Source organism: Falco cherrug, chromosome 1, assembly GCF_023634085.1.
Source record: "Falco cherrug isolate bFalChe1 chromosome 1, bFalChe1.pri, whole genome shotgun sequence".
NCBI classification, from domain to species: domain Eukaryota; kingdom Metazoa; phylum Chordata; class Aves; order Falconiformes; family Falconidae; genus Falco; species Falco cherrug.
This window is the reverse complement of record NC_073697.1, coordinates 38,162,976-38,190,545: the sequence shown is the minus strand read 5'-3', so window position 1 is coordinate 38,190,545 and position 27,570 is coordinate 38,162,976. Positions and strand designations below refer to the sequence as shown.

Here is a 27,570-nt window from a genome sequence, read left to right as displayed (position 1 = left end):
TGTGTGCCCACATCCATCTCATTGCTGCTGGGCAAGAAGGGAGGAGTGCTGGTGCTGGGAGCTGCAGCATCTCCCATAGCCAAGCAGCCGGGGCCCCTTGGCACCACAGAGACCTCTTGGCACTGCTGTCCCCCCTCAGCACCGCCAGGCTGTGGCTCCGCAAGCAATGCCATGTTGGCTCCTGCATGGGTGAGTGTCCTGGTTTGGGGTACCGTGGCGCGGGCATCCGCTAGAGTGGCCGTGGCCGGACCTTCCCACCCCCTGCTACCCTTGCCGGACCTCTGTGGCTGCAACAGCCACTTGCTGTGGCCCTGGGTGCCAGGCGCTTCCTGGAGGAGGCTGGGCGATGTCCTTCTCTTCCAGGCTAGTGGCCATGTGGTGCTGAGGTGGGAGCCCCAGTGCCACACGCAGGCAATGTCACCTGGCCTTGGCCTCTGGGGAGCGCTGGCCCTGTGGCTCCACGGCGTGGAGGGTGGTCTGGGCACAGCATGTCCTGGTGGGCTGGGCGGGAGCATGGGGAGTGCTCACTGCACTGCACTCGGTGTACACTCGTCGCCCACTGTTGCCGCCGGCTGCTTTGATCTGGGACCCTCATTAAATTGATGCTGAACTTCTCTTGCGGGCAGCCTTGCAGAGGCTGGAATATTTGAGCTGCTAATTCCTCTCTCCTTGTAATTAGCCAGCACATCCTGCAGCCAGGGAGGTCCTGCCAGCTGGCTGCGAAGGGGAAGAGGGAATTTCTAGCCCTCGCAGTCCCCGATTCTGTGGCAGCCCCGGGTACAGGCAGGCTGTGTGGGGCTCAGGCCCCCAACCTCACTTGGAGATGCTTGCTGGAAGAAGAGCCATGACCCCTGGGACCCCCACCCAGCCCCACCTCCCACCCAGAAGGTTTCAGGGACAGGTCTCCTCTCTCCGGGTCCCACAGAGAGCATTTTCCACCGGCTCTGACCAAGGGCACCAGAGGGATCCTCAGTGCCCCCGTTAACCTGCAGGCAGCAGCAGGGGGGACAGGTGAGCAGTCCGTGCTGTGGGGTGCAGGGATGGGCACTGACTCCAGCCAGGGCAGACTGGGAGCACTGGGGCTGCAGGCAGCCCTTGCGGAGACCTGAGGTAGAGGAGGGCCCCAGGGTGCTCTCGCTGGGGGGTGGATGCCTGGGGCTGGGCAAGCACTACCACCCATGTAGGGGAACGGCCACCGGCCCCCTCCACATGCTCATCCAGAACAGAAGTGCACAGGTGGGAGAGGATGTAACAAAAATAGCGTCTCCGTAGAATTTATTGAATTCTCATTAAATACAGCCGTTGTTCCCCTCGCCTTATTTACACAGGGGCTTTGATACATTAAACTGAACAGTTAAAAATATAAAAGCTGGTGCTACCCAAACCCTACCGTCAGAGGGAGGGAGAGGAGAGGGAGATGTGGGCAGGGGGTCAGTGCTGGGACGGTGCCTCTGCGCTCCTGGCTCACCGGGCACCGCTGGCTCACAGGAACCAGAAACATTTGCGCCTGGATTTCTTTGTGTCCAGCTTCACAGGCAGCTTCGTCACTGGTGACGGCTCTTGCCTGGGTGGCAAGACTGTCCCCGCTGCCGTGGCAGGGGAGCTCGGTGTCGTGTCACCCTCGATATGGCTCAGCACCTGCTGGAAGCGGCCCTCCTGCTGCCGGAAATCGTGCTCCACGCTGCGGGCAAGCGGGGCGGGGGGACAGCGTGAGAGGGCATCCACCACCCGCTGCGGCCCCCCGCCTGCCACAGCTCTGTGCCCCCGTGCCCGCCTCCACCCTGGCACCCCTAAACAAGCCCCTGGGGAGCTCAGCCCCCCCCACACCCCCATGGCATATCGCTGGGAGCTCAGCCCCGCTGCTGCACAGGAAGGCACTGTGGTGGGGACCAGCCTGACTTCAGTGGCTGTTGGGGACGTCTGAGCCCGTGGGAAGGGCAGGGGCCTCGTGCAGGAACAGTGGCTGGCTGGGGGCCTGCGGTGTGGAGTGGCCCTTGGGGTGTTTTTCTGGCAGGTTTCTCCAGGGCTCCTGGCATTTCCCAGTGGGCAGACTTTCCAGGGTCACCATGCACCCCTGCAAGGGGGCGTCCTGTTGGCATGCACCTTCAGACAGCTCCTGCCAACCGGCCTTGGCCCCAGAGGCTGTGGTAGGGGGGTACGGGATCAGTCCCAAACAGCTTGTGGCAGCATCAGGAGGTGGCAGAAGCGCGCAAGGGCTGTGCTGCTGCCTGTCACACCGCTGGTGCTGCAAGGAATGGGGGTGCCCTGGGTCTGGGTAGGTGAGGGGGGCTGTGCCCCCCCCCCCAGCCCTCAGGTTTCCTGCAAGTGCCAGAGCCCTCCGATGTCCCTGCAGCACCCCGCAAGCGTGCAGGCTGGCTGCCAGCGGCCACGTGCTGCGATGTTTCCTCACATGGAAAGCACTCCAACCTCCTCACACCAGCCACATCCCATCGGATCAGTGAGGTGCTGTGGTGTGTGCCTGGCACTATGCACGTGGCACAGCCGCCCCGCACACGGAGAGCTCCCCCTGAACCCTTGCTTGGCACGCTGTCACCTCCTGTCAGGTCCCCTGCAAGGACACCAGTCATCCCCAGCTATTTCTAGCAAAAAGGGCAAGCTGTGGCAGAGAGTCCCATAACAGGGCGGCAGCATGGGGAGGGACCCTGACTCCCCAGTGCAGATGCAGCAGAAGGGCTCAGGACTGCTATGGAGGTGCACAGCTGGCACATTTGTGCATGTCCCTGGGATGGGACACAGGTGGGCAGGTCTGTTCCTCGCTGCTGACCACTGCTGGGGGCCAGTGCCAGGAGCGCTGCTCTGGCACCCAGTGCACTCTGCACTTGGTGATGCACCCATTCCCCCCACCCTGGGTCCCACCGGAGCCTCTTCTCATCACGCGGATGGCAGCGAAGCCCAGAGGGAGTTCCCAGCAGGAGCCTGACAATTATAGGGAGCCATCTCCCCAAGATGTGACATCTCTCCCCAACCACAATGCCACGTGGAGACAGGCTCGTCAGACCCAATTAGCACTGAAGTCCCCCATGAGCTACAGCAGGGGAGTCTGTGGTGTAAATAAGTGGAGAACAAGTGAGAGACGCACTGCTCCCACGGTGGTGTGGGCATGTGGGGTGGCCGGCACAGGGAGCATGAGGATGCTGGTGCACAGCGGGGCTGGAGCCAGGCCCCCCCCAGCCCAGAGGTGCCCACAGGGGAGTGTGCCCATCCCATGCACAGGTGCTCACGAAAGCCCAGCAGGGCAGCAGCTAAACTGCCCTGTGCACACATGTGTGTGCTGTCCTGCACTTGTGCCGCATCCTGCACTTCCAAGCACTAGCAAAGCCTAATTAATAGCAAAATGAGAACATGCCTGGCCAGCCACCAAACGTGCACAGAGGAAGACAGCGAGATGCACAGCCAGAAGGGCAAACGGACACCCACAGATGCCTGGACGGGCAGAAGGCTTGGGCAAAACTGAAAGTCCTGGATTCCCACAGTGCTGACAGGTAGAAGGACCCAGCCACATCACTGCCTGCACTGGGAGGATGAAACACCTTTCCCTGTAGACTGAATGGGTTGTGAGGAGAGAGGGCAGTGGAGGAAAGGGCTTCCGTGCCCTGACCCAAAGCTGATGCCAGGGAAGCAGAGCCAAGACCCCACAGTCCCAGACCCCGGCAAGGGGCGGGAACCCCCTGCGTGACCGGCAGTCTGCAGCATCTGTGCAAAGCTGGCGCAGGGATGAGATGCAACCTGGACTGCAAGTGGGTGAGCAAGCCCACCCACCAGCCACTAATGAGGATTTCCCCAATATCTTGCCTTTACAGAATATAAAAAAAACCCCAGAGCAACTCTCCTTCCAGCTGCAACCAGTCAGCCATCCTTCATGAAATCGCCCCATCTCCTTCTGGGAGCAGGGCTGCTCTCCACACTGATAAAGGGACCAGATTCCAGCCAAATAACACCAGGACCCTGCTCTGGCCTTTCGACACATGGAAGGAGCTGGCTGCTGCATGGCAAGGTGCCTACAGCCCTGCCAGGAGCCCCGGCAGCATGCTGGGGGAAGAGCCGCAGCCTGTGCCCAGATGGCTCTGGGTGCTGATGAGCACACCTCTGCACCCCTCGGGTGCTGGGCTGTGAGGTGGGGCTGCATTTAGCACCGAACCATCTTTTGGCACAACAGGCACTGCCGACTTCTCTCCAGTCCCATGGGAGCCTCCTGGCAAGCGCAGGGGCTTTGGCAATGGCTGCTCTTTGGCAAATCGGCTCTGTCTGGCCTTCACCTGGAGCCCAGTGGGGTCTAGCAGGGGAGATGCCCCCCGGCTGGTGCCAGAGGAGGGTGTGCTGCAGTCCGCGAGGTGCTAGCTCTCTCCTCCCTGCCACCCCTGCAAGGCATGACCAGCAGCAGAATGCCTTTGTGCTCAGGTGGACTTGGGCAGCTTTGGTGGCTGTCACGAGGTCAGTCGCCTGGCACCTGCGAGTGGTCCGTCCATAGTGCCCCCCCCCCGACACCCGTGAGCTGTCCGTCCATGGTGCCCCAGGAGCAGGGGTGGCTGTGGGGACAGCAGGGCTAACAGCCTCCACGTACCCAGCTGCTGTAGGGCTGCGGATGGGACAGGTCCCTCAGGAATGGGTGAGCAGGACAAGGTGCAAGGACATGGCACAGCACACATGGCACGGGGATAGCCGCTCCCCGCGTGCCCTGTCACTTTTTCCCTTGAGCTTCCTGCAGTGGCCTCTGCCAGAGACAGGAGCTGGCACAGAGGGGCCAAGCTGGCCCCGCACAGCCAGGTTTGTGTCTGCTCTAAGGTGCCAGAGGTTTCTGCTAGAGAGCTCCCACACTAGGAGGGACAGGGGAGGAAAAGCTGTGACTGTCTTCGTGCCATGTGCCCTGGGGACACTCTGACCTGGACAGGATGAGGCCATGCAGCCCCTCACAGCTTGGGGTGCCCTGAGCATCCACCCTGCTGCAGGGATGGGAGATGGAGTGTGGGCGGGCAGGCCCCCTCCCTGCCCTGGCATGGACCCCAGGGGCGAACGCTTGCAGACCCCCCTGCAGCTTTGCCTTGTAGCCAGATCAGGAGGATGAGGGACAGAGGAGAGCAGGGGCCCTGCTGGGAAGGCGCGGAGTGCCAGAGCTGGCTCTTACCTGTAGATGATGCAGGCACAGTCCCGGCAGGTCCCGCAGTTGGCGATGTCTTGCCCTGTCCGGTAAGAATGTCGCCTGCGGCAGAGCAGAAGTGCTGTGAGCCAGCAGAGCCACCCTCGCTCTGCCTCTACCTCCCCAGCTGCCCAGACCCCTCATCTGCCTCTGCAGTTCATACTCCAGCAGCCGTGAGCTGGGACCCTGCGACCCAGCTCCTGTCCTCCCTGGGACACAGCTCATCTCCCTGGATCCCAGGTCCCATCCTGCCTTGGATCCAGTTCCTCTCCTCCCTGAGATCCAGCCCCATCCCCCCTGGGTCCCAGCTCCTCTCCTCCCGTGTGATGCAGTTTAATGCCAGGCCAAGTGCGGTGCCTCTCAGCTCTGCACATTCCTGAGATGGGCGCAGACCAGAGACAGGCACAGCAGAGGCCCTGAATCCTTCATGCTGTGTCCGCCTCCTTTCATCCCTCCCTCCCAGAGCTGTACCTCTCGCCCACAGCCACCCTAGGTCACCATCCATCTCCCCACACATGGTACCACGGGCAGCATGAGGTTTGTGTGGGGGCACTGGTGGCACAGAGCAGTGCCCTGACAGATGGGTAGAGGAAGATGCTCTGGACTCATCACCAGCCTATGCCAAACTCAGAATTTATCTCTTTTTGATGCTTCTGTACCAGAGAGGCAGCCTCCTCCAGGGAAGGCTCGCAGGACTCAAGCTGATGAGTGCCAAAGCTCAGCTCAGCCCCAACGCTGTGCTCATTCCTGATCTCTGCAGAAGGCATCTGCACCTCGAATGTTTCTGCTGCTGGCACTAAACACCGGCCACAATGCAGCCCCAGGCCAGCTGCACGCTCACAGAGCACACAGCATGCTGCCCCGCTGGGCAAACACCACCTGCCTGCCCTGCCGCCCTCCCGCCCGCAGTTCCCCAGCTGCCTGCTCCCCAGGACCAGGTCTGTGCTCTGGCCTCACCGTGCAGACCGAGTTTTCCATGTCCCCAGCATCCCCACTGTCTGTCAGTGGCACATCTCAGCTCTTGTCACCCTGTGAGCTCAGGGGTTCTACTGGCTGCAGCATCCCCGCAGCCCAGGGGCCAGGCAGCCACGGGGCACCAGGGACCGGCAGTGAATCTCCTGCCTGGCCACAGTGCCAGCCTGGTGCTCCCCTGAGCTTGGCAGCCTCTGTCGTGCCACCATTGGCCCTGGCTCCAGCTGCCGGCAGGAGGGCCACCACCTCCCTGGGAAAATGGTCCACCAATGTCTCTCCTTGCTTAGCAGCAACTTCTCTGAACTGGTGTGCCTTTGGCTTTGCAGCCCTCCTGAGCCTCCAGGGTGCTGGGGGCTGTGCCAGGGAGCTGCCCGCAGACCCCCAGACCCCCAGCACTACTGGTGGGTGTTCTCTCTGGTGCCCCGACTCTGGCTGCCCTCAGAGCTGTAAAAAAAGGGCCCTGTGAAATGCTTTTTTGTCACCCTTGCGGACACCATCTCCACATGTCCATTGCCCCTCTTTGGCCGGGCAGGCTGCAGCTTTTTGGAGGACAGCTGAGAAAACACCCACATGTCCCACATAGTAGTCACATTTTCCTGTTTAAATCTTCCTCCTGTTACTTGACCTTGATCATGATTGTTCTCAGCCTTCAGAAACTAGGTCTTTTAATGCGCCAAATTATGTATTACAATTGGGATTATACTGTTAGCACATAAATTAGAACATGATACCTTTTATATATATATGGTATATGTGTGTGTGTGTGAGTGTGTGTGTGTGAGGGTATCTAACGTATAAGCCTGCACCTCTGTAGCAGGATGAGAGCTAATTTTGGGATAGGTGTTTGGTGTGGGATGCTGCTGGCAGCAGATGCCTGGACCCAGTGAGGACCCGTTACACCACGAGCAGTGTCTGGGCTGGTGGCCCTGCTCTGGCACACGGCAGGCACCTTGGAGCCACCATGTGCCTGCAGGACGCTGGCCCGTGGCAAATGAGGCCATGCTGTTCCTCAGCATAAAGACACGAGGATAATTTTATATGTGATTTCCTATCCCATTCCTTATGCCTCCAGGCATCTTGTTTGCTCATTTGACTGCAACAGTATATGGAGCTGAGATCTTAATCAAGCTGCCTGCAGTGAAGCTAAATCAGCTTCCCAAGCAGACAAGCTCAGTTCTGACTGCAGAAGCAAACCTGCCCTCTCAACAGGCACCGCTCTGCACATGCCCTCGGTGTACCCTGTAGGGATGAGGCTCGGCAGGGCCACTGCATGGCTGCAGGGCTGCGGCACTCAGCAGGGAAGCAGACCCTTGTGCGACCCTGACAGGCAAGGCGCGAGAGGGCCGTGCCAGGGCAGCACGCCGATGCCCAGCAATAGCAGCAGCGATGGCGGGAGGAGCAAACCCCAGCCCTGGCCCCGGCACCGCTGCCAGGTCCCCAGCCACAGAGGCAGGTGCAGCACTGCTGTGCTCAGCCATAAGAAGCACTTTTTCAGGGTCTTGCTCTGAAAAGCCAAGAGGGCACAGGAGCACGGTGGGGGTGCTGAGCTCCCTGGGAGCGAGGGTGCGTTGAGCTGCTGGTGCTGCAGCTCTTCTGGAGCAAACAGGGCCAAGCCCGGGAGCACACTTTCCTTCCCTCAGGCAAGGTCGCCCGTGCTGTGTGGGGGCAGAAGCGGCCAGGGCACGGGGCACGGATGAAAGCGAGCTCCCACATGGCCGGGGGAGCGGGTGCTCAGAGCACAGGGAAGAGCCCGTGGGAGCTGCTGCCCAGGGGCTGCCGGTGGCTCCTGGCTGGGACGGGCACACACGGGTTGTGCCCACGGCCACACAGCCTGTGCCAAGGGAGGGAGCATGGTGCTGCACCCCCCACCTAAACGCCCCTGTGGGCTGACACACTTTTGCTATCGCCTCTGTGGGATCCACACCACCTTTATCACCCCTAATTGGAAGGAGGTATTTAGTAGTCATTTGTTTTAGATAAAACAAATACGTGCGCAGGCACCAGGGTCAGGACTACCAGGAGAGCTGCCCATCTGGCAGGTCCAGATCCCTTCCTGCATGCCATCATATGCCAAATCAGACATACCAATACTGCTGTGGCATGCGCTAAGCTTGGTGTCCCCGGCATGTCAGACCCCTCTCCACCTGCGAGGCGAAACTAACAAGCTGCCAAACTGAGGAGCCCAGTATCCCATGCTGTCCCCATGTGGCTGAAGCACAGCAGGGCTGTACCCAAAATGCCACCCAGAAGCAGCACAGGGGATGCTCCACACCACCAAGGTCCCCAGCGCCCCAGGGCCACCTCGCAGACAGATGGGTCGCTGAGGACAGGACGGGCCAAGCTGAGCCATGCAGGCTGTCCCTCCGGCCCTGCACCAGTGCTCCCAGTGCAGGCACCCAGGCGAGGTTGCTGCCTGACCCAGGGGAATTGCAGCAGGACCTTAATGGGAATACCCTGAGCCACAGCCAGCACTTGGTACCGCAGAGGCTCTACGCATTTCTCTTCACTGCTTTTCTCCCCACAAGGGACAAGCTGCACGAGCACTAGAGACTGGGAGCACGTTCTCACCCTGAAGACATGGTCAAACATTAGGACAGGGGCCCGAGAGATGGGGGATCTCCATCCCCTTAGATAGTAAACCTCAGCTGGACAGGGGTCTGAGCAGCCTGTCCCGGCGGCACCCACCTTCAGTGGGCTTTGGACCAGAGACCTCTGGCAGTCCCTTACCACCAGCTCTGCTCCACGAGGTGGCACAAGGGCAGCTTTGCTGGCACTTCAGTTACAGCCAACATGGGCTTAATTTAATTTAATGAACAGATCGTTGCACTGCCCTGGTGGGAGCTGGCTGGCTCAGGGTGTAGGGAATAAGCCTCAGAGGGTTTTACAGGAGGGTGCCAGGACCATGGGGTGAGCAGCTCCTTGCATCTCCTGGGAGTTTGGTGGCCCTTGTGTGAGGTGAGTTTGGAGGGTCTCAGCTCTGGGCCATCACAGGCTAACCTCAAACGCCTTGTTCCATTAGCAGATCTACCTGGGAGGCCAAGGAAAACTGGCCCAGGGGATGTCCTGCCCACCCACAGAGCAGGTCCTGGGCAGGCCAGGGCAAGATGGGGATGCATGGGCACCCCCCTCAAGCGCAGACATGCCAGTCACTGGGGCACCAGCCACCAAATTTGTGCCTTAGGTAACTCCAAGGACGGGGCTGAAAGCGGGCATGAGAAATAGGGAGGCTGTCCCTGGGGAATGGCGGCTGCCTCGGGACATCTGCCACGAGACGTTCCAGGTCTCCGCTCCCAGTGACCAATGGGCACATCAGCCGTACCAGAGCCGGGCAGGGGGCCCAGCTCCCCTCATCCCCCTGGCCTTCCCCCCCCTGCACCCTTTCGCTGGGTGCAGGGAGGGCGCTGCAGTCACATGCAGAACAAGCCAGGATGGGCTAGACATCGCACCGGCATGCGGTGCCACATGCGTGTGGATGGCAGCTCCGAGGAGTTTCTCAGTGTGAAATGCATCCAGGAGGCAGCCCCCCTCCCTAAGCCTCCATCCATAGCCCCACCAGGGACACTGGCCCCCCCAGCCCCTCTCTGCATCCCCGCCTACTCACCCATCCCGCTGGGCCTCCTTCTTCTCCAGGTCCTGGATGACGTCTAGCAGCACCCGGATGGTCTGTTGGCTGGTCTCCAGCACCCCTTCCAGGGACTGTAGCTGGGACTGCAGGTCCCCCTGCTCCCCAGGACCCCGTGGGCCCTCTCCCTGAGATGTCCGGGTGTCCTCGTCCCCTGCTGGTGGTCCCGCTGGCCCCTTGGCCACCACCACCAGCTGCAGAAGGTCCTGGATGTGGCGCAGTGTCTCCGAATGCTCGGCGGTGAGGCAGGGCTGCTCATGCTGGGGGACCTCCGGTGCCCACCCGACCGGCTGCGTCCCCGCCCCGGTGCCCTGTGGGGCGGGGGGCAGCGGCTCCCTGGGCCCCTCTGGTCCTGCCTGGCCGTGCCCAGGCTCAGCAGCATATAGCCGGCTGTAGATGCCGTGGGGGTCCGGACAGCCAAGCACAGCTGGTGTCTTCTCCGGTGCGGCGGTGGCAGAGCTGTGCCAGCCCAGCGCTGGTGGAACAGGGGCTGGCGAGGTGCAGCAGGGCCCCCCCCAGGGCGTGCCACAGAGCTGGTGCTGGGGTGGTGCTGGGTCCCACGGGGGGTTGCCCTGAGCTGGCTGGCGGAGACCGTGGGTGTCCATGGTGGGGATGGTCTGCTGGTGGTGTGGCGAGGGCTGGGGCAGCGGGCGCCCACGGAGCAGGCTCCACTCTGAGTCGCTCCGGCCAAGCCCCTGCGTCTCAGCGGGTGGCTGGGGCTGACCACAGGGCATGGAGGCTGGGCGTGGGGCAGCCCCACGGCTGCCCCTGGGGTTTCCACGGAGCCGGGCACAGGCAGGGGGAAGTGGGCAGGCCTCGGGGGCACAGCTCTGCGCTGTGGGGGTGCAGTGGGCAGCAGGGCACCCAGCCGTGTCCGGATAAGGGGGACAGGGATCCCTGGGCGGTGGCACGTGGCACACCATGGCGTGCTGGGCAGGGGCCGTGGCACGATCATGCATGGGGAGGCTGCTGGACACCTGTGGGGGCACAGCCCAGCTGGCAACGGTGGGCACGGCCTCCCCTGGGCACCGGGTGTTCCCTGTGGTGCTGGGCAGCACCGTGTCCCCGGCCACGTCGCAGACGCTCTTGCTGCGGGGCTGGGAGGCAGGGAAGGGCTTCTGAAGGCTGGGGGAGGTCTGGATGGCAGTGCTCATGCACGCCTTCCTGGGCATGGGCAGCGTCAGCGAGCCCGGCTGGGCCTGGGGCCAGCTCTGCCGCGAGGCACTGAGAGCCACCAGCTCAGGGGCATCCCTGGGTGGCGGCGAGGCACGTGGGGTGTTGGGGCCAGGGGCAGCAGCAGGCCTGGGCGGGGGGCTGGCCGCTCGCCCCATGCCGGCCTCCACCAGGTCCTTGAAGCGGACCTGCTGCGTGCGGTTGCGTCGGCGCTTGAGGCGGCTCTCGATGTCGGGCGAGTCGCGGTTGAGCAGCACTGAGCGCACCGTCATGGCTTTCTCCTGGCTGCCCTCGCTGGCGGGGGCTCTGCCGGGAAGGGGCTCCCGGCTGACCATGGCTCAGTGCCCCAGTGCTGCTGCCCTGTGGCCGGGCACTGCGGTGGGCGGCGGGGGGCCGAGTGCTGGTGGCCGGAGCCCTGGGCTGCACCCGTCCCCAGAGCTGCCCAGGGCAGCGGGCAGCCTCATCCCGCGCCGCTGCGGAGAGGGGATGCTGTGCCGGAGGGAGGTGAGGGGCTGCCGGGCATGCTGCCTGCCACCCACCCTACAGCCCCTGGCACGCTGCCCTGACAGCCCTGCCCACTGCCGTGCCCCCTCGCCAGCGCCAGCATCCCATGGTCCCACGGCTGCCCCAGCTCAGTGCTGCCTGTGGCGGGCTGCCTGGCGCACCAGGAGCCGGCTGTCCCTGCCCATGGTTCCTGGGCTTCCGGACCTGCGGGGACACAGAGAGGTGCGTCAGCTCTGGCCCCGCCACCATGGCCCCCCGAGGCCAGGAGAGCCCCACCACACGCTGCACTGCCCCGTGGCGTGGCCGGCCTCACTGCCTCTGGGCGCTCCCCCCAGCCCCACCATCACAAAACACGAAGAGACAAGCTTTGATCTCCAGAGCTGCCTCTTCAGCACAAAGAGAGAAGGAAAAAAGAAACCCCTTTAGCATAAACACGTTACAAGTTCACAGCTCAAATCAAGCAGAAGCAGCTGTTAAAAATAGCTCTGCCACGCTGGGGCTGGTGCCTCATGTTTGCAGGGTGCTGGCAGCGGGAGGGCAGGCACGGGGGCTGCTGTGCATGGGCACGGGGGGCTCCTGCGCGGGATGGATGGACACGGGGTACCTGCTGGACACGGGGCACCAGCTCTGCATGGGGCTGGACAAGGTGTGGGGCACCCAGCCTCCATGGGGTCCCTGTGTGGGGCATGGTTGGAGCGGGCATGGAACCCGTCCTGCGTGGGGCACGGCTGGACTGGGCAGAGGGCCCCATCCTGCCCACGGCACCCACCGGAGGTGTAGCAGGGCTGGCTGGGCTGCGGGCACGGGGGACAGCTCTGTGGGCAGTGGGACAAACGTGGCTTGGGAACACTGAGCCACTTCGGGTGTGTGAGAACCAGCCAGGAGGGAGAACAGGCATCACGGCTGAGACTGCAGCTTTGGTGAGACCGGGGGGTTGCTCCCTGCACCTCGCTGTGGGGAAGGGCAGTTGCTGGTGTCTCTCCAGCTCTCACCCCAGGCTCTGCCGTGGGGCTGTGGCTCAGGGATGCCCGCCTCTGGAGAGCAAGGTCTTCCCGGGGCATTGTACCTTCCGCCGTCATGTGGCCCCAGGCAGCCCGCCTGCCCGCAGCTCTCGCCTGCTCTGCCTCACCTGCAAACACGCTGCACAGCTCCTGCTCGCAGGGCCACCGCCAGGGCCTGGCTGCAGGACCAAGGTCCCCGCTCCTGCCTGGGGATGCGTCCCTGTCACCAACAGCACTTCCCAGGCAGCAAGGGGGCTGTCCTGCCCCTGAGCAAGGTCTCCTGCACAGGGGTAATCACACCCCCGGGGCCATGTCCATGTCCCTGCCCCTGCCATCCTTACCACGCAGCTGTGCAGGGCTCCCTCTCCTCACGCAGGCAGGGCAATCCCTCCTTCGCAGCCCTGTCCTGGCCGTAACCCCCGCCAGCAGAAAGCCGCCATGCCTGCTTTGCCCTGCCTCTGCCCACCCTGGTGACCAGCTGCTGCCCTGGCCCATGACACTGCCTGGGCAGGTGACCCGGTGGAGCACAGGGCACACACCAGGAGCCCTGCCCAAGGTGCCCCCAGGTGCAGAGGAGGCCAACGGCTTAATTTGGGAAGCAGTGCCAGGGATAGGGAGGGAGAGTGAGAGAGCTGGAGACACCAGCCCTGGTGGGCAGCGGCACTGCTGTGCTTGGCATTTCAGCCCCCCAGCACTTGAGGTCTGGAACGTCCGGAGGTAGCTGTGGCATGGGCAAAGAGCAGAGCAACGGGGGCTTCCCTGTGGCATGGACTCGCCCCTTCGCACCATGCCGTGTCGTGCATCCCGCAGCACTGTGGCCCCTGCCTCGGACCACAGCCCACTGCTCCCCCAGTGCCCCTGCACCTCCCTCAGCGCAGGGAGATGGGAGCCTTGCTCGCTCTGCAGCCCTCCCGCCCTCACTGCAGATGGACACATGGCACCAGCCAGCCCCCCTGGCTCCCCTCACCATCTTGCCTGGTTCCTGCTGTAATGAAGCAGCTGACTCAGCATGGTGGCCTGGAGTCACCCTGTGCTGGTAACAAGCAAACTTCCCGAGTGCTGAGCGTGCTGGCACCCAGTGCCTCCCCAGGCCAGCAGCAAGCTGCCGACCCAGTGGAGCAGGGGGCTGACACAGCCCCCTGCCCAGCACTGCATGCCCCTGTGCCTCTGCAGCCCCCGCACAGCATTAGTCGGGATGCTGCTCCACGCGCCGCCCAGCCACCCAGCACTTTCCTTCCCGAGCTTGGAGCTGTGCCCAGACACCGGGAGATGTTTGTGAGGCAGGACGCGATGGAGACACAGCAGAGGGATGGGGCACCTCGTTAGTATGGGCAGCAACAGGCAGAGGAGAGAGCCGGCTCAGGGACAGAGCCAGCGCCACCTGCCCCCTCACCCTGCGCTCGCCGCAGCCTGCGTGCCAGCCCGGGAGCAGCAGCCCCGTGTTTGCGCCTGCCAGTGGGTGCCTGGCTGGGGGAAAGGGCAGTGCTGGCACCCAGCTGCACCAGGCAGAGCCTGCCGAGGCAGTGAGGGGCTGTGGGGACCCCCCCTCGAGGCCCTGCCGCAGCCATGGGGCCACACACACACCCCAACTTGCGTTGCCACAACGGCTGGCACCCAGCCTGCGTGCCCTGCGCCGGCGTCCCACTTCAGCATCCCCAGCCACGTCCATGCCAGGAGGGCCACACGCCGAGTGGCAGAGCGGGGCTGGCTGGCACACCTCTGCGCTGGTCTGGCCTGAGCGCCGCTTGGGACCAGCACAGCTGGGCTGAGCACTCCGGCAGGTCAGCCCATGTGTGGCCAGCCCACTCCGGAGGCTTCCTTAACAGAAGTGCCAACGGGCATGGGGCAGAGGGTGCCAGGAACTGCTCCCACAGCCAGGCACGGGGCAGGAGTGCTGCCGGCATGGTCCCAGCGCAGATGCAGCCCCTGCGAGCCTGCAGCAGGGACCTCACTGAGCCACAGCTGACGGCAGAGCGAGACAAGGCCGTTCCACTGCCTACGCAGCAAACGTGATGCTGTCAGTCAGCAGGGCCTCCACCAAAGCACCCTCTGCCTCCCGAACTGCTGGAGGGATCAGATACAAGCCACAAGGACAAAGAAAAACTCTATAAATTATACACGTGCTAACTCCATTTGGGAACAGCTCTGAGGATGTCAAACACCAAAAGCTCGGACCCTCCCACTCGTCTCGCTGTGTATAGCTTTATGGTACAGTTAGATTTAGTGCCACATTCAGGCACTGTTTGCAGCATGCTGGCATCTTCAAGTGCTGATAAAGAGTCCTGCTGTAGGATGGAATCAGGACTGTGCAACCCAGCGGCTGCAGTATCTGATGGGCTCCCCTGTACTGTAGCAGAATCCAAGAAAACTGCTCTGCCAGTAGATCTATCTGGAAACGCAGCTCCAGGGACATTCTGGATGCACAGAAAGGGCCACCGGCAAGGAGCCATGCAGGAAGCACACACCCCCAGCCACACCAGCACTTTGGAGCTGCTATCCATAAGCATATTTACAGGGAAACGGCCCCACTCCTGGGGCCACAGGCTCACCCACGCCCCCCACGTGTTTGCCTGCCCCAGCCAATGCACTGTGTGTCCAGCATGCAGCCACGCTCCCCACGCACCTTCCTGTGCCCCACCAGCTCACCCGTGAGCACCCCAGTATAGGGAGCTGGGCTGGCCAGGCTGGAGGAGCAGGAGCAGGGATGTCTCCCGCTGACACCACCCTGCCCCAGGACAAGGTACCCAGGGGTCTGGTCAGTTCTGCGGTGCAGAGGACTGGTGGGAAGGCAGCGCTGAGAGACAAGGTGCAGTGAAGCCGGAGCCCGTCCGAGGTCCCGAACCCCAAGCAGCCCCTTCCAGGGTCTGGTCTGCCGGGAGCCCAGGGCTGCAGCAGCTCCTCTCTCCCAGGGGACAAGTGGGGTTGTGGACAGAGGCCAGCAGGGGAGGGCATGGCGGAAGGAGACCTGTCCTAGTTGCCATGCCATGGCTGATGCTTGTCCTCAGGTGCCTGGTGCAGGTGGCTCTCAGGAGACCCCTGCTAGCAGGGGGCAAGAGACTGAGCCCTGGTGCCCTGCTCTTGCGTGCTCCTCTTGGCTCTGCGCCTGCAGGACAGCTGACACCGGGGTCCTTGCTGGGGCATGTCAGTGGAGAGCAGCCTCGGGAGAGCCCGAGGCTGATGGGGGGCAGCGGTGTGAGAATGGGCTTGGAGCTTGACTAGCAACAGCTGAAGGAGGGCAGCATGTACCAGCCATGCCAGTCAGCGCAGGGCCACGGAGAACACGGCTTATCAGACCAATTTTCTGTTTTGATAAGGTTCCAAGTTTGGTCAATGGAAGTAAAAGCCTCGACAGAACGGACTCGGATTTCTGTGAGGCGTTTGACATTTTGACGAAGAAAGCAGAATAATACGAAAGCAATGTGGCACACATTAAATGGATTAAAAACTGGCTAACCAGCACGTCTCAAGACATAATCATCCAGCAATCATCGCCAATTAGCCGTGCTTCTGCCCAGGTCCTATGGAGGGGCAGCTGGGCCCCGCGTGGGCACTGGCTCTCACTGACCTCAAAGGAAAAAGTCAGCACTGAGAAAATGTGCGGAGTATACCAAGACTGAGAGAAGGGCAAGGAAGGAAGAAGACAAATATAGAGCCATGCGAGGAGCGCGGAGCAGACGCTGTGCAGGATGGGTCTCTGCTGCGGCAGCCCCAGGCTCCTCTCCAGCCTAGCAGCAAAACGGCGGCTGAAAAGCGGGGATCAGGGCAGTCAGAGGAGTGACTTTTTAAGAAAGTCAGGCCAGCCGGCAGTAGAACAACTTGGAAAGGATTTGCAGGATCCCCCGTCTGGCAATTTTTTAAGGTCTGAGTGTTTTTCTCCTCTAGTTCATATGGGAATTATGAGTGCATGAACAAGGTGAGATAGCAGGTCGCATCAGATGATGTATTGATAAAACCAGACTCCGCCACTGTAATGCAAAAGATGACATGAGTATCTCAGTGGTGGTCTCTCCGGTTCAGCTGGATGCTCAGTGCAGCTGGGAATGACGTCTCCTCCACTGAGTGAGCCCAAAAGCCAAGGAAGCATCAGGAAGCACTTCCCGTGTGACCTGGCCACAGATACCACTGAACTTCAGGTGCCAACTCACCCAGTCCTCAGACTGTCCTCACTCCCTGCAAACAGCAAATATTCTTCAGAATGATGGGGATTTGTGAACAATGCTGGAACTCTGGATCACGCATCAGCCTGGCTGCAATCCCCAGCTCAGTGCCCTTCAGATCCATGAATCTGCCATGCCACTTTGCATGGTGGGATCCAAACTGATCCTGCATTGCCAGCCCGCATTTTGCCGATGCACTGCCAGCTCCTACCTGCAGCCTGTAAAGGGCTTGTGAGTCTCCCCTTGGAGAGCCAATGCCCCCCTGACTGGGCCGCTCTTCTTTGACCAGTACTGATGGATGGTGAATTTTGTGAGAGGGAGGCACTAAATCTTCTGAATTTTTATCTTGAGACTTATCTCACATGGGCTGCAGGGTTGACGTTAGAGGAACAGAGCCCTGCTTCATGCTGTCCTGTCTGGAAAGTTACCTGCATCCACCAAAAATACTGCGGAGCAGAGGGAAAGCCTCCAGCTGCATGCCCACCTCCTCCTCCTCCCCTGGGAAGCAAGGCCCAGCTCAGCTCTTCCTCCTGACTCAATGGACATCGGTGTCTTGTGGAACAGACCAGCCTGGGACTGATGAGGCTGCTGGGCAGACCCCAGCTACAGCCATCAAACAGTGGGACTGCAGGCACCGACGGAGGGTCCAGCTGCTCCCCACACCCGTGAACAACACTGCTTGTCCCCGGGACAGCTTTGTCCCTTTCTCCACCCATCCTCCACCTCGTCGTCCTGGTAGCGTCTGTGGCAGAGGGAAAACCAGAGCAGACACATAAATCTTCTCCTCAAGACGCAGGAAGCCAGGAGATTAGATTTATGAGAGAGGAAGTCATATTCTCCTGGAACTGCAGAAAAGAAGAGCTAATTACCCAGCTCCCTCACTGGGTACAATGGCTTCTCTTGGGACAAAACCTTTGCTTTTCCTGATCTCTGGAGAGAGGTGCCACTGGCAACGGAGAGGGGCAGAACTGGAGGATGAGGCATTTGGTCTCAGTGGAGAACCGGGCAGGAGCCAGGTTTGCAACACATCACTCAGCAGCAGAGCTTAATCCTGCCTTGGCTCCAAGAGGATTTGATGCGTTTGTGCTCAGATTGGAGCATCTGTGGGACTTGAGGATGGAGAACTAAGAGCATCTCCTCCGGCAGCTAGCAAACCCAAAATCCGGTTCCTCGCTGCGGAAGCTCCACCACGAAGCCAGCTCATGCCCTACCCTCATGGTTCTCTTGGAGGCTTTTCCAGAGCCCGGCTGCTCCAAGGCTCACAGACCTTCTAACTTCCTGCAGGCGCTTAATCAAGGCCAGTTTATATCTGACTGTGCTTGTGCCAATATACTGCTTCCTCTTGAACAGCTCTGCTCCCTCCTCAGCATTCAGCCCTTTTGTGTTCCCTGCAAAGAAACACATCCCTTCTCCAGCCACACTTCACAGCGCTCAGCAGGTCCAGCTCTGCCGGTGCCCCCCAAGGCCAGCTCCCCATGTCTCCAGTGATCCTCACAGCCTCCCTTCTGGAAGCGTTCAAGGCAAGGTCTTAGGCTCTGCTCAAACACCACTGGGACTCCACCAGAAACACCTGGGATGGTCTGGCTGAGGGCAGCAGGCACAGTCCCCTGCAGCTGGGGCAATGCCCTGGGTGCCTCGTGCTCTGCAGCACCCCAGCGAGCATCGCCTGAGGCCTCCAAGCAGCATCACCGACACACAGGTCCTCCCCTGTGTCAGCCAGGGCCTGATGCAAGCGGCAGCTCGCAAGAGCCAAGGGATCTGCACGCATCTCTATTTAGGTCACTGGCTGAAGTGCTCTGCAGGAGAATTAGTCACTCTCCCAGCCACAGGGCCCAGGAGAAGGCTCTCTTCGCCTGGCCGGAGCAAGGAGCCCCGGCCACCCACCTCCCTGCAGTGCCAGCATCCCCGAGCACCCTGCGGGCACCTCGCAGGGTTGCCTGAGGCTCCCGGCCGCCCTCAACACACGCACCATGGCTAATGCCCTGTGGAAGGGATCCCATCAATTAGGGAAGAAGCAACATCATCCTCCTCTCAGTGCACAGAGGTCACTGACTTTTGCTTGCATCGCTCTTTCAACTGCAGATGCTGGTGCTGTCAGATGGAGACTTTACATGGCCAAGAGACACAGCGAAGTACAAAGCCTTTGCACAAAGCTTTCAGAAGCCTGTAGAAGCCAAATTATTCCTCTGTCTCCCATGGATGCTAATACAGCTGTCATGACAGTAATGACTCTGTTCTCACTGCTACCCGCTTGCTTTCCCAACTCTCTTTGCCAAGCAGAGGAGCACTGATATCACCATTTTAAATGAGACATGGAGAGGTAGGGTGACCTACCCAGGGGAACATGGGCAGACTGTGGCAGACAGCCCATACGGAGCAGTATGAAGTCAGGAGGAGTTTGTTTCACATCCCAAGGCTTCCCTCAGCTGCCTCTGTGGAAGAGCAGGCAAGCATCCCTCGCAGTCTGCAGCTGGGCACTGTGGTTCAGCACCTTCCCTAGGGGACACAGAGGAGCCTACCGCAGCAGGACAAAACCACCCTGCTCAGTGGCTTCCTTCCCGGTGAACGTGGTGTGGGCAACACCATGTTCCTCTGAGTCCCGGAGATGCCTTGCGCGACTACACAGATGTGGGAAAATGTTTCATGTGGAGATGGAGCACAAAGAGAGGGAGAGCTCGGCTGGTGCCCAGCACTGGAGTACACGGGCTCTGCCAGCACCTCCAACACGGGCTGCTCCTGCAGTGATCACAGGACAAGGGAAGTAGGACATGGCCCAAAGAATTTTGGCCACGGGAGACACAGCTCATCACGAGGCCTCCAGCAGCTCCACGCTCTCCCTGGGGAGGAACGTCTCACCTCGCAGAGAACGGTGCCCAGGCACCCAGCTGGGGCCACACCGCCCCAGTGAGCGGAGCAGCTGGCCGGGCTGGGAGGCCCCAGCAGACAGGGACTCCACGTGCTCCTTCGCATGCCAGAAATCTTATTAGAAAGCCACAAGCTGTCCACAAAGCACATTTCTGGAAAAAGCTGGAAAGTCTTTGCTGCCCAGCAGTTCAGAGGCGACCGCACCGCCCCGGCTGACCCTGCAAGCGCCAGTCCAGAGTCCCAGGGGCTTGGCCCCGGGTGCAGGCAGCACTCCCCGGCAGCCTCGCCTGCCCCCCGCAGGGCAGCCCCCCGTCGGGCAGCCCCCCGTCCTGTCCTGCCGGCACTCATGGGCCTGGTGCTGGCAGCCAGCGTGGGAGGCCTCTGCAGCTGCAGCCTCCCAGCACAGATCGGGAGAATGTCCTTTCAGAATACAAATTCGTGCCTTTAAGTGGATTTCCAATGCCATCTAGCAGTCACACACACACACCCTTTATCTTTATGCGCTTTAGACAATGCCAGCTACCGGGGGAATTTAGGAATTAGCAAGTGTCTTTCTTTGCTGTGTGCCTCGGTTTCCCCACCCACCAAACAGCCAGGATGATACAGACCATCTCCGTAAACATGCAAGGCAGACCCTGTCCAAAAGCACCAGTTAGGACTGAAGTAGTATTGTTACTACAGATGGGAATAGACCCAATAATTATTTGTGGCCTCTGGATGCTACCATACTATTAAATAATTATAATAATTATAATTCATAAAGAAGATAACCTCATTCTAAAGGAGCTTCTGCGTTTAAATCTGCTCTGCTCCTCCGAGTGCACTGGAAGGACCGAACACTTCCCGCAGAGGGGAAACGCAGGGAAGGAATGGTGGGTGCCAGCCTCAGCCAAGCTCTTCCCAGGAGCCACTTCCCGGCGGCTCCCCAGCCTCTCTCCTCGGGCAGCACCGGAGGGGACGGGGCACTGCCGGCAGCCCTCAGCATCCCCTGCCGCCGCGGCCGCGCCAAGGGGCCTGCTCCATGCCCCCAGGAGCTGCGGGGACCACCGGGAGCTGCAAGTGGGCAAGAAGCACTCCATGCCTCCGAGCGTGCAGCCAGCCCGCAGGCAGCCGCCAGCCCCGTGCGGGCACCGGTGGGCAAAGCCGGGTCCCGGCGGTTACTCACACGTGTCCGCCTCATGCTCCAAGCAGAGAAACGGCTCCACGGAGACCCTTCCCCAGGCTCCTCTCGCACCGCTGCAAGGAGCCATGGCTCAAACTGGGTTTTGTGCGTGCTCCCATGGGGAGCGGAGAGACCAGAGCAGCCCTGCAAGCTGCGCCTGCCTGTTTCACGGGGAGCAACCACAGCTGCACCCAGCTCCGCTCCTGCCTCAGCAGCGGCCGGAGCCCCGCCGGCAGACACAAAGGCCTCGAACAGGGAGCACCGCGCTGGGAGCTGCCGGAGCAGCGTGCCTGCATCCCTCCAGCCCGAGCAGCCGTACCCTCGGCCGGTGTCAGCGTGGCGTGCGGTACAGAAAGTGACATCCCTGGGATCGTGCGTGTGCGTGTGTCAGCCAGGCACAGCCCCGGCTGACGGACGCGGCTCCCGACGAGGGGGAGGCGGGTGCCAGGCAGCCCGGCTGAGCGAGGCCAGCGGCCCCCGCAGCCCGGCTCCCTGCCCGCACCCCCCGCTCCGAACTGCCGGGGCCGCAGGGCAGGCGGCACGCAGTGGGGCTGCCGCACCGGGGCCCGACCCTGGGGGTCTTCGACCCCCTCTAACACAGCAGCTCTCAACACGGATTCATCTCCCTCGGCCGCACGGCTGTGTCCCCCCGAGACCCCTGCCGCGACAGCCAGCGGCTCACTCGGTGCCGGGTGCCACCGGCCACCTCGCCGCGAGCTGCCCAGTGTAGGGGGCTCGGCGCGGGGTGCCACCGGCCCCTGCCTCCCGCGCTGCCCCGGGCAGCACCTGCTCGGCGGCGGGAGGACCCGGGGAGCGCTGCGACCCCCGGCAGCACGGGGCCGCTGAGGCCGGGCTCCGCGCACCGGCGGCGGGGAGGAAGGGGCACCGGGGAACCCCACCCGCCCAGCCCGTGCTCCCCCCACCCGCCCAGCCCGTGCTCCTTGCCCCGGCCTCGGCGCATCCCGCGGGCCGCCGCGCCCGGCTCCCGGCTGCGGGTGCCCAGACCGCCCCGACGCCGCCGGGGAGTCCCAGTTTCGGGGCTCCCCGCCCCGCTTCGCCGCTCCCGGCCCTCGCCGCGGCGCCCCCGGTCGCAGGTCCCCACCGCCCCGGCACCCCCTGCCGCGGGGCTGCCGCGCCGCCCCGGGTGCCCGCGCCGCACGGGATCCCGGTGCCGGTCCCGGTGCCGGCCCCGGTGCCGCCACCGCGGCGCTCCCGGCGCAGCCAGCGGCCGCCGCAGGGCCGATGCCCGCAGCGCCCGGCCCGGCCGCCGCCCCGCCTGGCTCCGCCGGCCGAGGCCCCGCTCCCCAGCCCGCCCCGTACCTGGTGCTCGGCGGCGGCGCGGCTCGGGCAGCGGTGGGCGCGGGGCACGGCGGGGCGGGGCGGAGCCGCGCGGGCTCGCCGGTACCGGGGCGGAGCCGGCGGGGGCGGAGCCTGGGGCGGAGCGGCGGGCGGGAGCTGGCGGCGGGACGCGGAGTCTGGGGTACCCGGGTGGAGCCCTGCGGCGGGGAAGGAGCACCGGCAGCCGCAGCCTCTCGGCCGGGTCCCGCCCGGGCGCTGCGATGGCTGCGTATGCCGGCCCCGTGGGGCCGGGCAGGCGGAGGCGGCGACGCGGACCCGGGCCGGGACTGCCGGGGTTCCGGGCAGCGCCTGCCCCGGGAGTGTGCAGACGCCGCAGCCGGTCGGTGCCCGGGACTCCCCGTCGGACCCTCCCGTCCAGGTCGCCGCCTGTGCTGCCCGCGGCGCGGCCATGCGCTCCGTGTCCCGGCCGTGCCGAGGCTGCAGCGGCTGGTGCGGCGGCTCTTAGAGGTGCTGGGCGGCAGGGCTGCGGCTTGCCGGGGGCTGACTGCAACCGCTCCGGTCCGTGACCACCCCAGCGGGTTTGGGGGCCACCCCCAGACCCGTTCCCCATGCACATGCTGTCCACAGGACAGACTACGCCCCTTCGTGTGGTGGTGCCTGGCTGTGTGGCTCCCAGTGAGGTAATTTAAATGTAAATACCGGTCCCCTTGAAGAAAGTGTAGCAGGAGGTGCAGAGAGTTCACTGAATCTAATTCCAGCAGCCACCAGAACAGCTGTTTCCAGATGACTGAACTAATCTCATCAGATCCCCAGAACTGACTGGCTGGCTGCAGAAGTTTCCTCCCGTCGCCTTCCTGCGTTGCCTCGAGCTTCCCGCGGAGCTGTGCTGGTCACGCAGCACTTCTCTCTCTGGCGGTGGGCGATGTGCACCCCTGGCCGGCACGTGAGAAGTGCCCCCCCAGGACCACGGCGAAGGCTCAGGCTGCGCCGCCCCAGCGAAGCTGCGCAGCCGGGCTCTGCCGGTGGGGAAGGTGACCCTGGCTCCGGCTGTGGGGTCTTTCCCAAGACCAGGGCTCCATGGCATCCTGCACGTGGACGCTGAGGGAATGTGAGTGGGTTTGTGGCATTTTCCCTACCTTGCCAGCACTTAGCGCTTGCTCCCTTGTGGGCAGGGCATCCCCTGCTCCTGAGCCATGTTCTGGGAGCAGGCCCTGCTGCGTGGTGAGGAGGGATTTGCCTCCAGCTTTGTGGGCGAGCTGTACCTGCCAGGACCCATGCAGGCAGCCGCTGACAGCCAGCGACCCGGTGTCCCCAAAGGATCTCTGCAGCGTGCTTCTGCAGCCTCCCTGTGTGCAGGTGCTGCTGGTCCTGCTGCCTGCCAGCATTCAGCAGGGAAGCCAAGGAACTGTGGCTTCACTTTGATGTTAAAAGGACTGGGATCTGTTGGGGTTTGATTCCTTTGCTTCTCACAAGATAATTCCCTGCAAGCCTGCCTGCACCCTGGGGCCTGTCCCTGCAGTAATCCCCTGCCATGTGCCACAGTCCTGCCTGAGGAGTTCCCCTGGCCCCGCTGCTGGGGCTGCCCAGGGGCCAACAGGGCAAACCTGGCCCCTCTTGTCACTGGTAACAGGCAAGTGGCCCTGGGTTGTCCCCCTTGGCCTTTGAAATGCTGCTGGCCGCTCTGTGCAGATGGCAAGGGCTGGCCTGGGGCTGTGGCGGGGCTCTGTCCCTGCTGTGGAGAACACTGGAGCTGGTGGAATGAGCCAGGAGGAAGGTCTGGCAGCAGCTGACCCGCCAGGGCTGGAAGGGGCCTGTGTAACCCTGTGACTTTGTGTAACCCTGTGACTTTGTGCAGTGCCACGAGGGTTTTTCCTGTGCACACTAGGGTGGGTAGTGGTGCTCAGCGCTGGGCACTGCTAAAAATGGGTCTTTAATAATAGGAAGCGTCGGGTGCTTTCATGGCCGAGTGTTCACACACACACCCACACACCCCGCCCTGGCAGTACCAGGCTTCCCACCACGCTAGAGTGACCTGACCAACCCCGGGCTCTGCCCATCCCCAGCACACCATGGCGCTTCTGAAGGTGGTTGGTTTGGTTTGTATGTTCCCCAGCAGGTTCTGGTGGTTGTGTGCAGGGTGACAGCACCCTTGTGATGGTGGCTGCTGCTGAGAGCGGTCAGCTTTTCCACACACTTGACTGTGCTGCTGTGCTGCGGGCTGGACCATGGTGCTGCATCCCTGGGTGACTTTCAGTGTGGGGTGACTCCTGGGATACAGACTCCTAAAACATCACGTGAGGGCTTAGAGCTGCTTTGCACACACCCAGCTGTGAGCTAGCTGTGGTGGTGTCTCCTTGAAAACTGCCCCCCCCCCCCCCCCCCAAGACTGTACCTTCTATCCAGCAGCAGCCATCCTTTGAGGAAGCAATGCTTTACAGTATTTCTCTGAGATCGGTGCCACAGCTGGCCACTGCCTGAATGAGCAGAGCTCAGGACATCCATGGCAGCTGAGCAATGCCCCCATTCAGTGACCCAGGGCCCTGACTCCATTGGCTTTTTGGGCTTCAGTTGCTGCTCAGTTCCCAGCAGAGTTTCCTGTAGCTTTGTCCCAAGAGCAAGTCTATTGCAGGCTCATCTGTTCAAAGTATCACCAAGAAAAAAAATGTTGCACTAATTAGCTAAATGGAAGATGAAACACTGGTGAGCAGCAGGTGGGTGTTGACCCTCCTACCCATGCCTCCATTTCACCAGCTGAGCACAATCTGGAGATCAGGCATGGCCTTTTTCCCTATGCAGAGACGGGCATCCTGGTCAGCCCGTGCCAGTGCCACCACTGTGCTCCTCCTCCCAACAAAGGGCAGGAGTGGAGCTAATGGCTCCATGTGGGACCCTTTGCTAGGGGCACACTATAGACACACCAGCCTCCAGAAAGAAGCTGCTTGCCATTTTTCAAATGCACTTACATCCACAGATTGCCTTAAATTACCTTAAAAATTACAGATGTGTGCTCCAACTGATAAGCTATGTAACTACACCTGTGTCCTCCCCAGCATCACGGCAGGCAGCAGGCATAAGAGCTGTCCTGCCCCTGGAGCAGGGTGTATGGGGCTGAGAAAGGAGGGCTGGCTGCAGGAGCCAGGGCTGAGTAGGGCAGAAGGGGGGGACCACGGCAGGCAGAGGGCGAGGGTGCGGACCGGACCGTCTGCAGGAAGATGGACAGTTGCTGGCTGCGGGGCCTTGGCAGTGCCTGACCAGCCCCTCTCCCCCAGAGTCATTACGTGGCCTGCATGGCTGCCATCCTGAGCCAGATGGACAAGGACCACTACAGCTCCTACATCAAGGCGTTCCCTTCCCGGCCTGAGCTGATGGTGAGTGCTGCCCCACACAGCGAGACCCGGGCCCTCCATCACTGGCACCTGCCTCTCTGCCTCAGGTGTCAGCTGGGGCATCCCAGTGGTCCCAATGACCTGCCCACACCCAGGCACCTGGCACTGGTGCCACCTGCCCTGGACCTCGTCACAGCCCGCAACCCTGCTCCACAGATGTGAAGCTTTTGCTGTCAGGTGGCAAGGGCTGCTCCCAGCCTCGGTGCTCAGCACAGCATCACTCCAGGAGGGCATCATGGTCAAGCTTAGCTCCTGACATCTCCTCCTCCCTGGCAGGACTTCCTCATGGAGACCTTCATCCTCTTCAAGGACTTGATTGGCAAGACCGTGTACCCCTCCGACTGGATGGTGATGAACATGGTGCAGAACCGGTGAGGAACTCTGGGCTGGGAGGGACCTGCAGGCGGACATTGGGGCTGGATGTGAGAACCCGAGGGACCTTGCTGGGGCATGGGGCATGTGGCCACGGGAGCACAGCTATGCCAGGCAGCCTGAGGCCGGCTTCACCCCCTCGAACAGCCCTGGGCCCAGGCTCTGACTGGCTCGGGGCAGCTCCAGGCACTTCCTGCTTTGTCCTGGGACAGTCCGGCCCCATCTGGGAGCTGGGTGGCAGAGCTGCTCTCTGCAGATCTGTCGACGTAGCAGGGGGCTTCTGGTGGCCATTGGGAAGCTGACACTAGATATCCCATCCCTCCCACCCTGGGTGTCTGTGCAGGGCAGGGATGCCAGGCGTGCCGGACTGGTGCACCTGGGCAGTGTTTGGCTGCACCACAGTGGGCAGAAAGCTGGAGTGTGGATGCAGGCAGGAGTGCACTGCTAGCCCCAGCCCCAGGGCACTGCGAGGCCTGTCCCCCACCCCACCGCCCCTGACCTTGCCATCCCTGGGAGCCGCCAGCCCGGATGCCACTCAGCCCTGCCTGCGGGTGGTGGGCAGGCAGCACGGCTGCCCTCCGCTCAGTACCCCCGTGGCCACTTACCCCACAGGGAGTTCCTGCGTGCCATCAACCAGTTTGCCATGACCTTGACAAAGATGTTCCTGAATGACAGCAGCTTCGAGCTGCAGGTGAGCAGGTGCTGCCCCAAGCTGTGGGGCTGCCTGTGCCCTGCAGGAGCCAGAGAGGGGACCCAGCCTGGCCCCCAGCCCCGCCATGCCACCCACCCTCAGCCACGTGTTTTCACTGCAGCTTTGGAACAACTATTTCCACCTGGCCGTGGCTTTCCTCACTCAGGAATCGCTGCAGCTGGAGAACTTCTCCCAAGCCAAGCGCAACAGCATCCTGGCCAAGTAAGTCACTCCTGCCTTCTCTGCCCCCCGCCCTACCCCGGCCTGGCTGCCAGCAGCACCCTGGGGCTGAGCTCTGCAGCTGGGCTTCAGGTGCCCGCCCCAGCCTGCTGCCACACTTTGGGGTCAGGGATTTCGGGATGAGATGTTCAGGCTGTGCTTGGGCCCTTGGCCTGGATGCTGTGCCCCAGGCTACAGAGCAATGCTAACCAACGGCCATCCTGGCAGGTATGGGGACATGAGAGCCACAATCGGAGCTTCCATTCGGGACATGTGGTACAACCTAGGTGAGCCGCAGTGTGGCCAGCAACGAGGAGGCTTGGCGAGTCTCTGCAGGCTGGTTGGTGATCATCAGTACTGTCCCCAAAATAGGTGCTGGGGAGCAGGATGTTGCTGGTGTGGGGCATGGGAGCCTGCAAGTGTGTGAATCTGCAGGCGTGCAAGCCTGTGGGACATGTGAGCCTGCAGGGTGTGCAAGCTGTGAGATGCTATGGGATGTGCAGTCTGTGGGATACATGAGCCTGTGGCATGCACACACCTGCAGGTGTGCAAGGCCATGGGTGTGTGAGCCCACAGGTGCTGTGACCAGTCGCAAGCTCACACTCCCTGTGGGCAGCCTCCCCTCTCTGGGCTGGCGTCTGCCTGCAGCCCTGCCTTCCTATTCCCCGGTCCTGCCTTGCCTCGTTCCCCCTGCACTGTGCAGGTCACACTGCCTCAGCATCCCAGGGCCAGGCAGGCAGGGAGGGTGCAGCATCTCAGGTCTCTGCCCCACATCCCAGAAGAGAGCGGGGAGCTGCAGAGAGTGTGTGGGGCAGCCTGCAGGGCAGCAGTGACGGGTGCCTGCAGGCTCCTGCATGGGTTGTTCGCATGTGCCAGGGCCCGCAGGACACCAGCACAGCCCCAGCTGATGGTCCCATAGCCGATCATTGGGTGTGCTGGCCTGGCCGTGCAGCGTTACCTGCCCACCAGCACGGCTGCCCTGGAGGAATGCC

General features: G+C 62.3%; 2 protein-coding genes across 3 annotated transcripts in view; one reads left to right on the top strand and one right to left on the bottom strand.

Moving 5' to 3' along the window:
• LOC102050732 (dedicator of cytokinesis protein 2-like) overlaps positions 1-27,570 on the top strand; it is a 78,733-nt gene that overhangs the window by 41,138 nt on the left and 10,025 nt on the right. The window contains 5 exon segments of the mRNA XM_055699704.1: positions 25,180-25,278; positions 25,573-25,667; positions 26,281-26,359; positions 26,481-26,581; positions 26,807-26,865. Of these exon segments, the coding sequence (XP_055555679.1) occupies positions 25,180-25,278; positions 25,573-25,667; positions 26,281-26,359; positions 26,481-26,581; positions 26,807-26,865 (433 nt within the window).
• Positions 1,259-23,738, bottom strand: LOC114014842 (nascent polypeptide-associated complex subunit alpha, muscle-specific form-like). Of its 2 annotated transcripts, XM_055699676.1 has the most exons (4): positions 21,932-23,738; positions 9,729-11,630; positions 5,144-5,218; positions 1,259-1,681 (listed from the first exon to the last, which is right to left on the bottom strand). In XM_055699676.1, the coding sequence occupies exons 2-4, from the start codon at positions 11,255-11,257 to the stop codon at positions 1,483-1,485; spliced, it is 1,803 nt and encodes a 600-aa protein (XP_055555651.1). In that variant the 5' UTR covers positions 11,258-11,630; positions 21,932-23,738; the 3' UTR covers positions 1,259-1,482. The 2 variants fall into 2 exon arrangements, with proteins under 2 accessions (XP_055555651.1, XP_027655720.2); XM_027799919.2 differs by lacking the exon at positions 21,932-23,738 and having other exon boundaries at positions 9,729-20,665.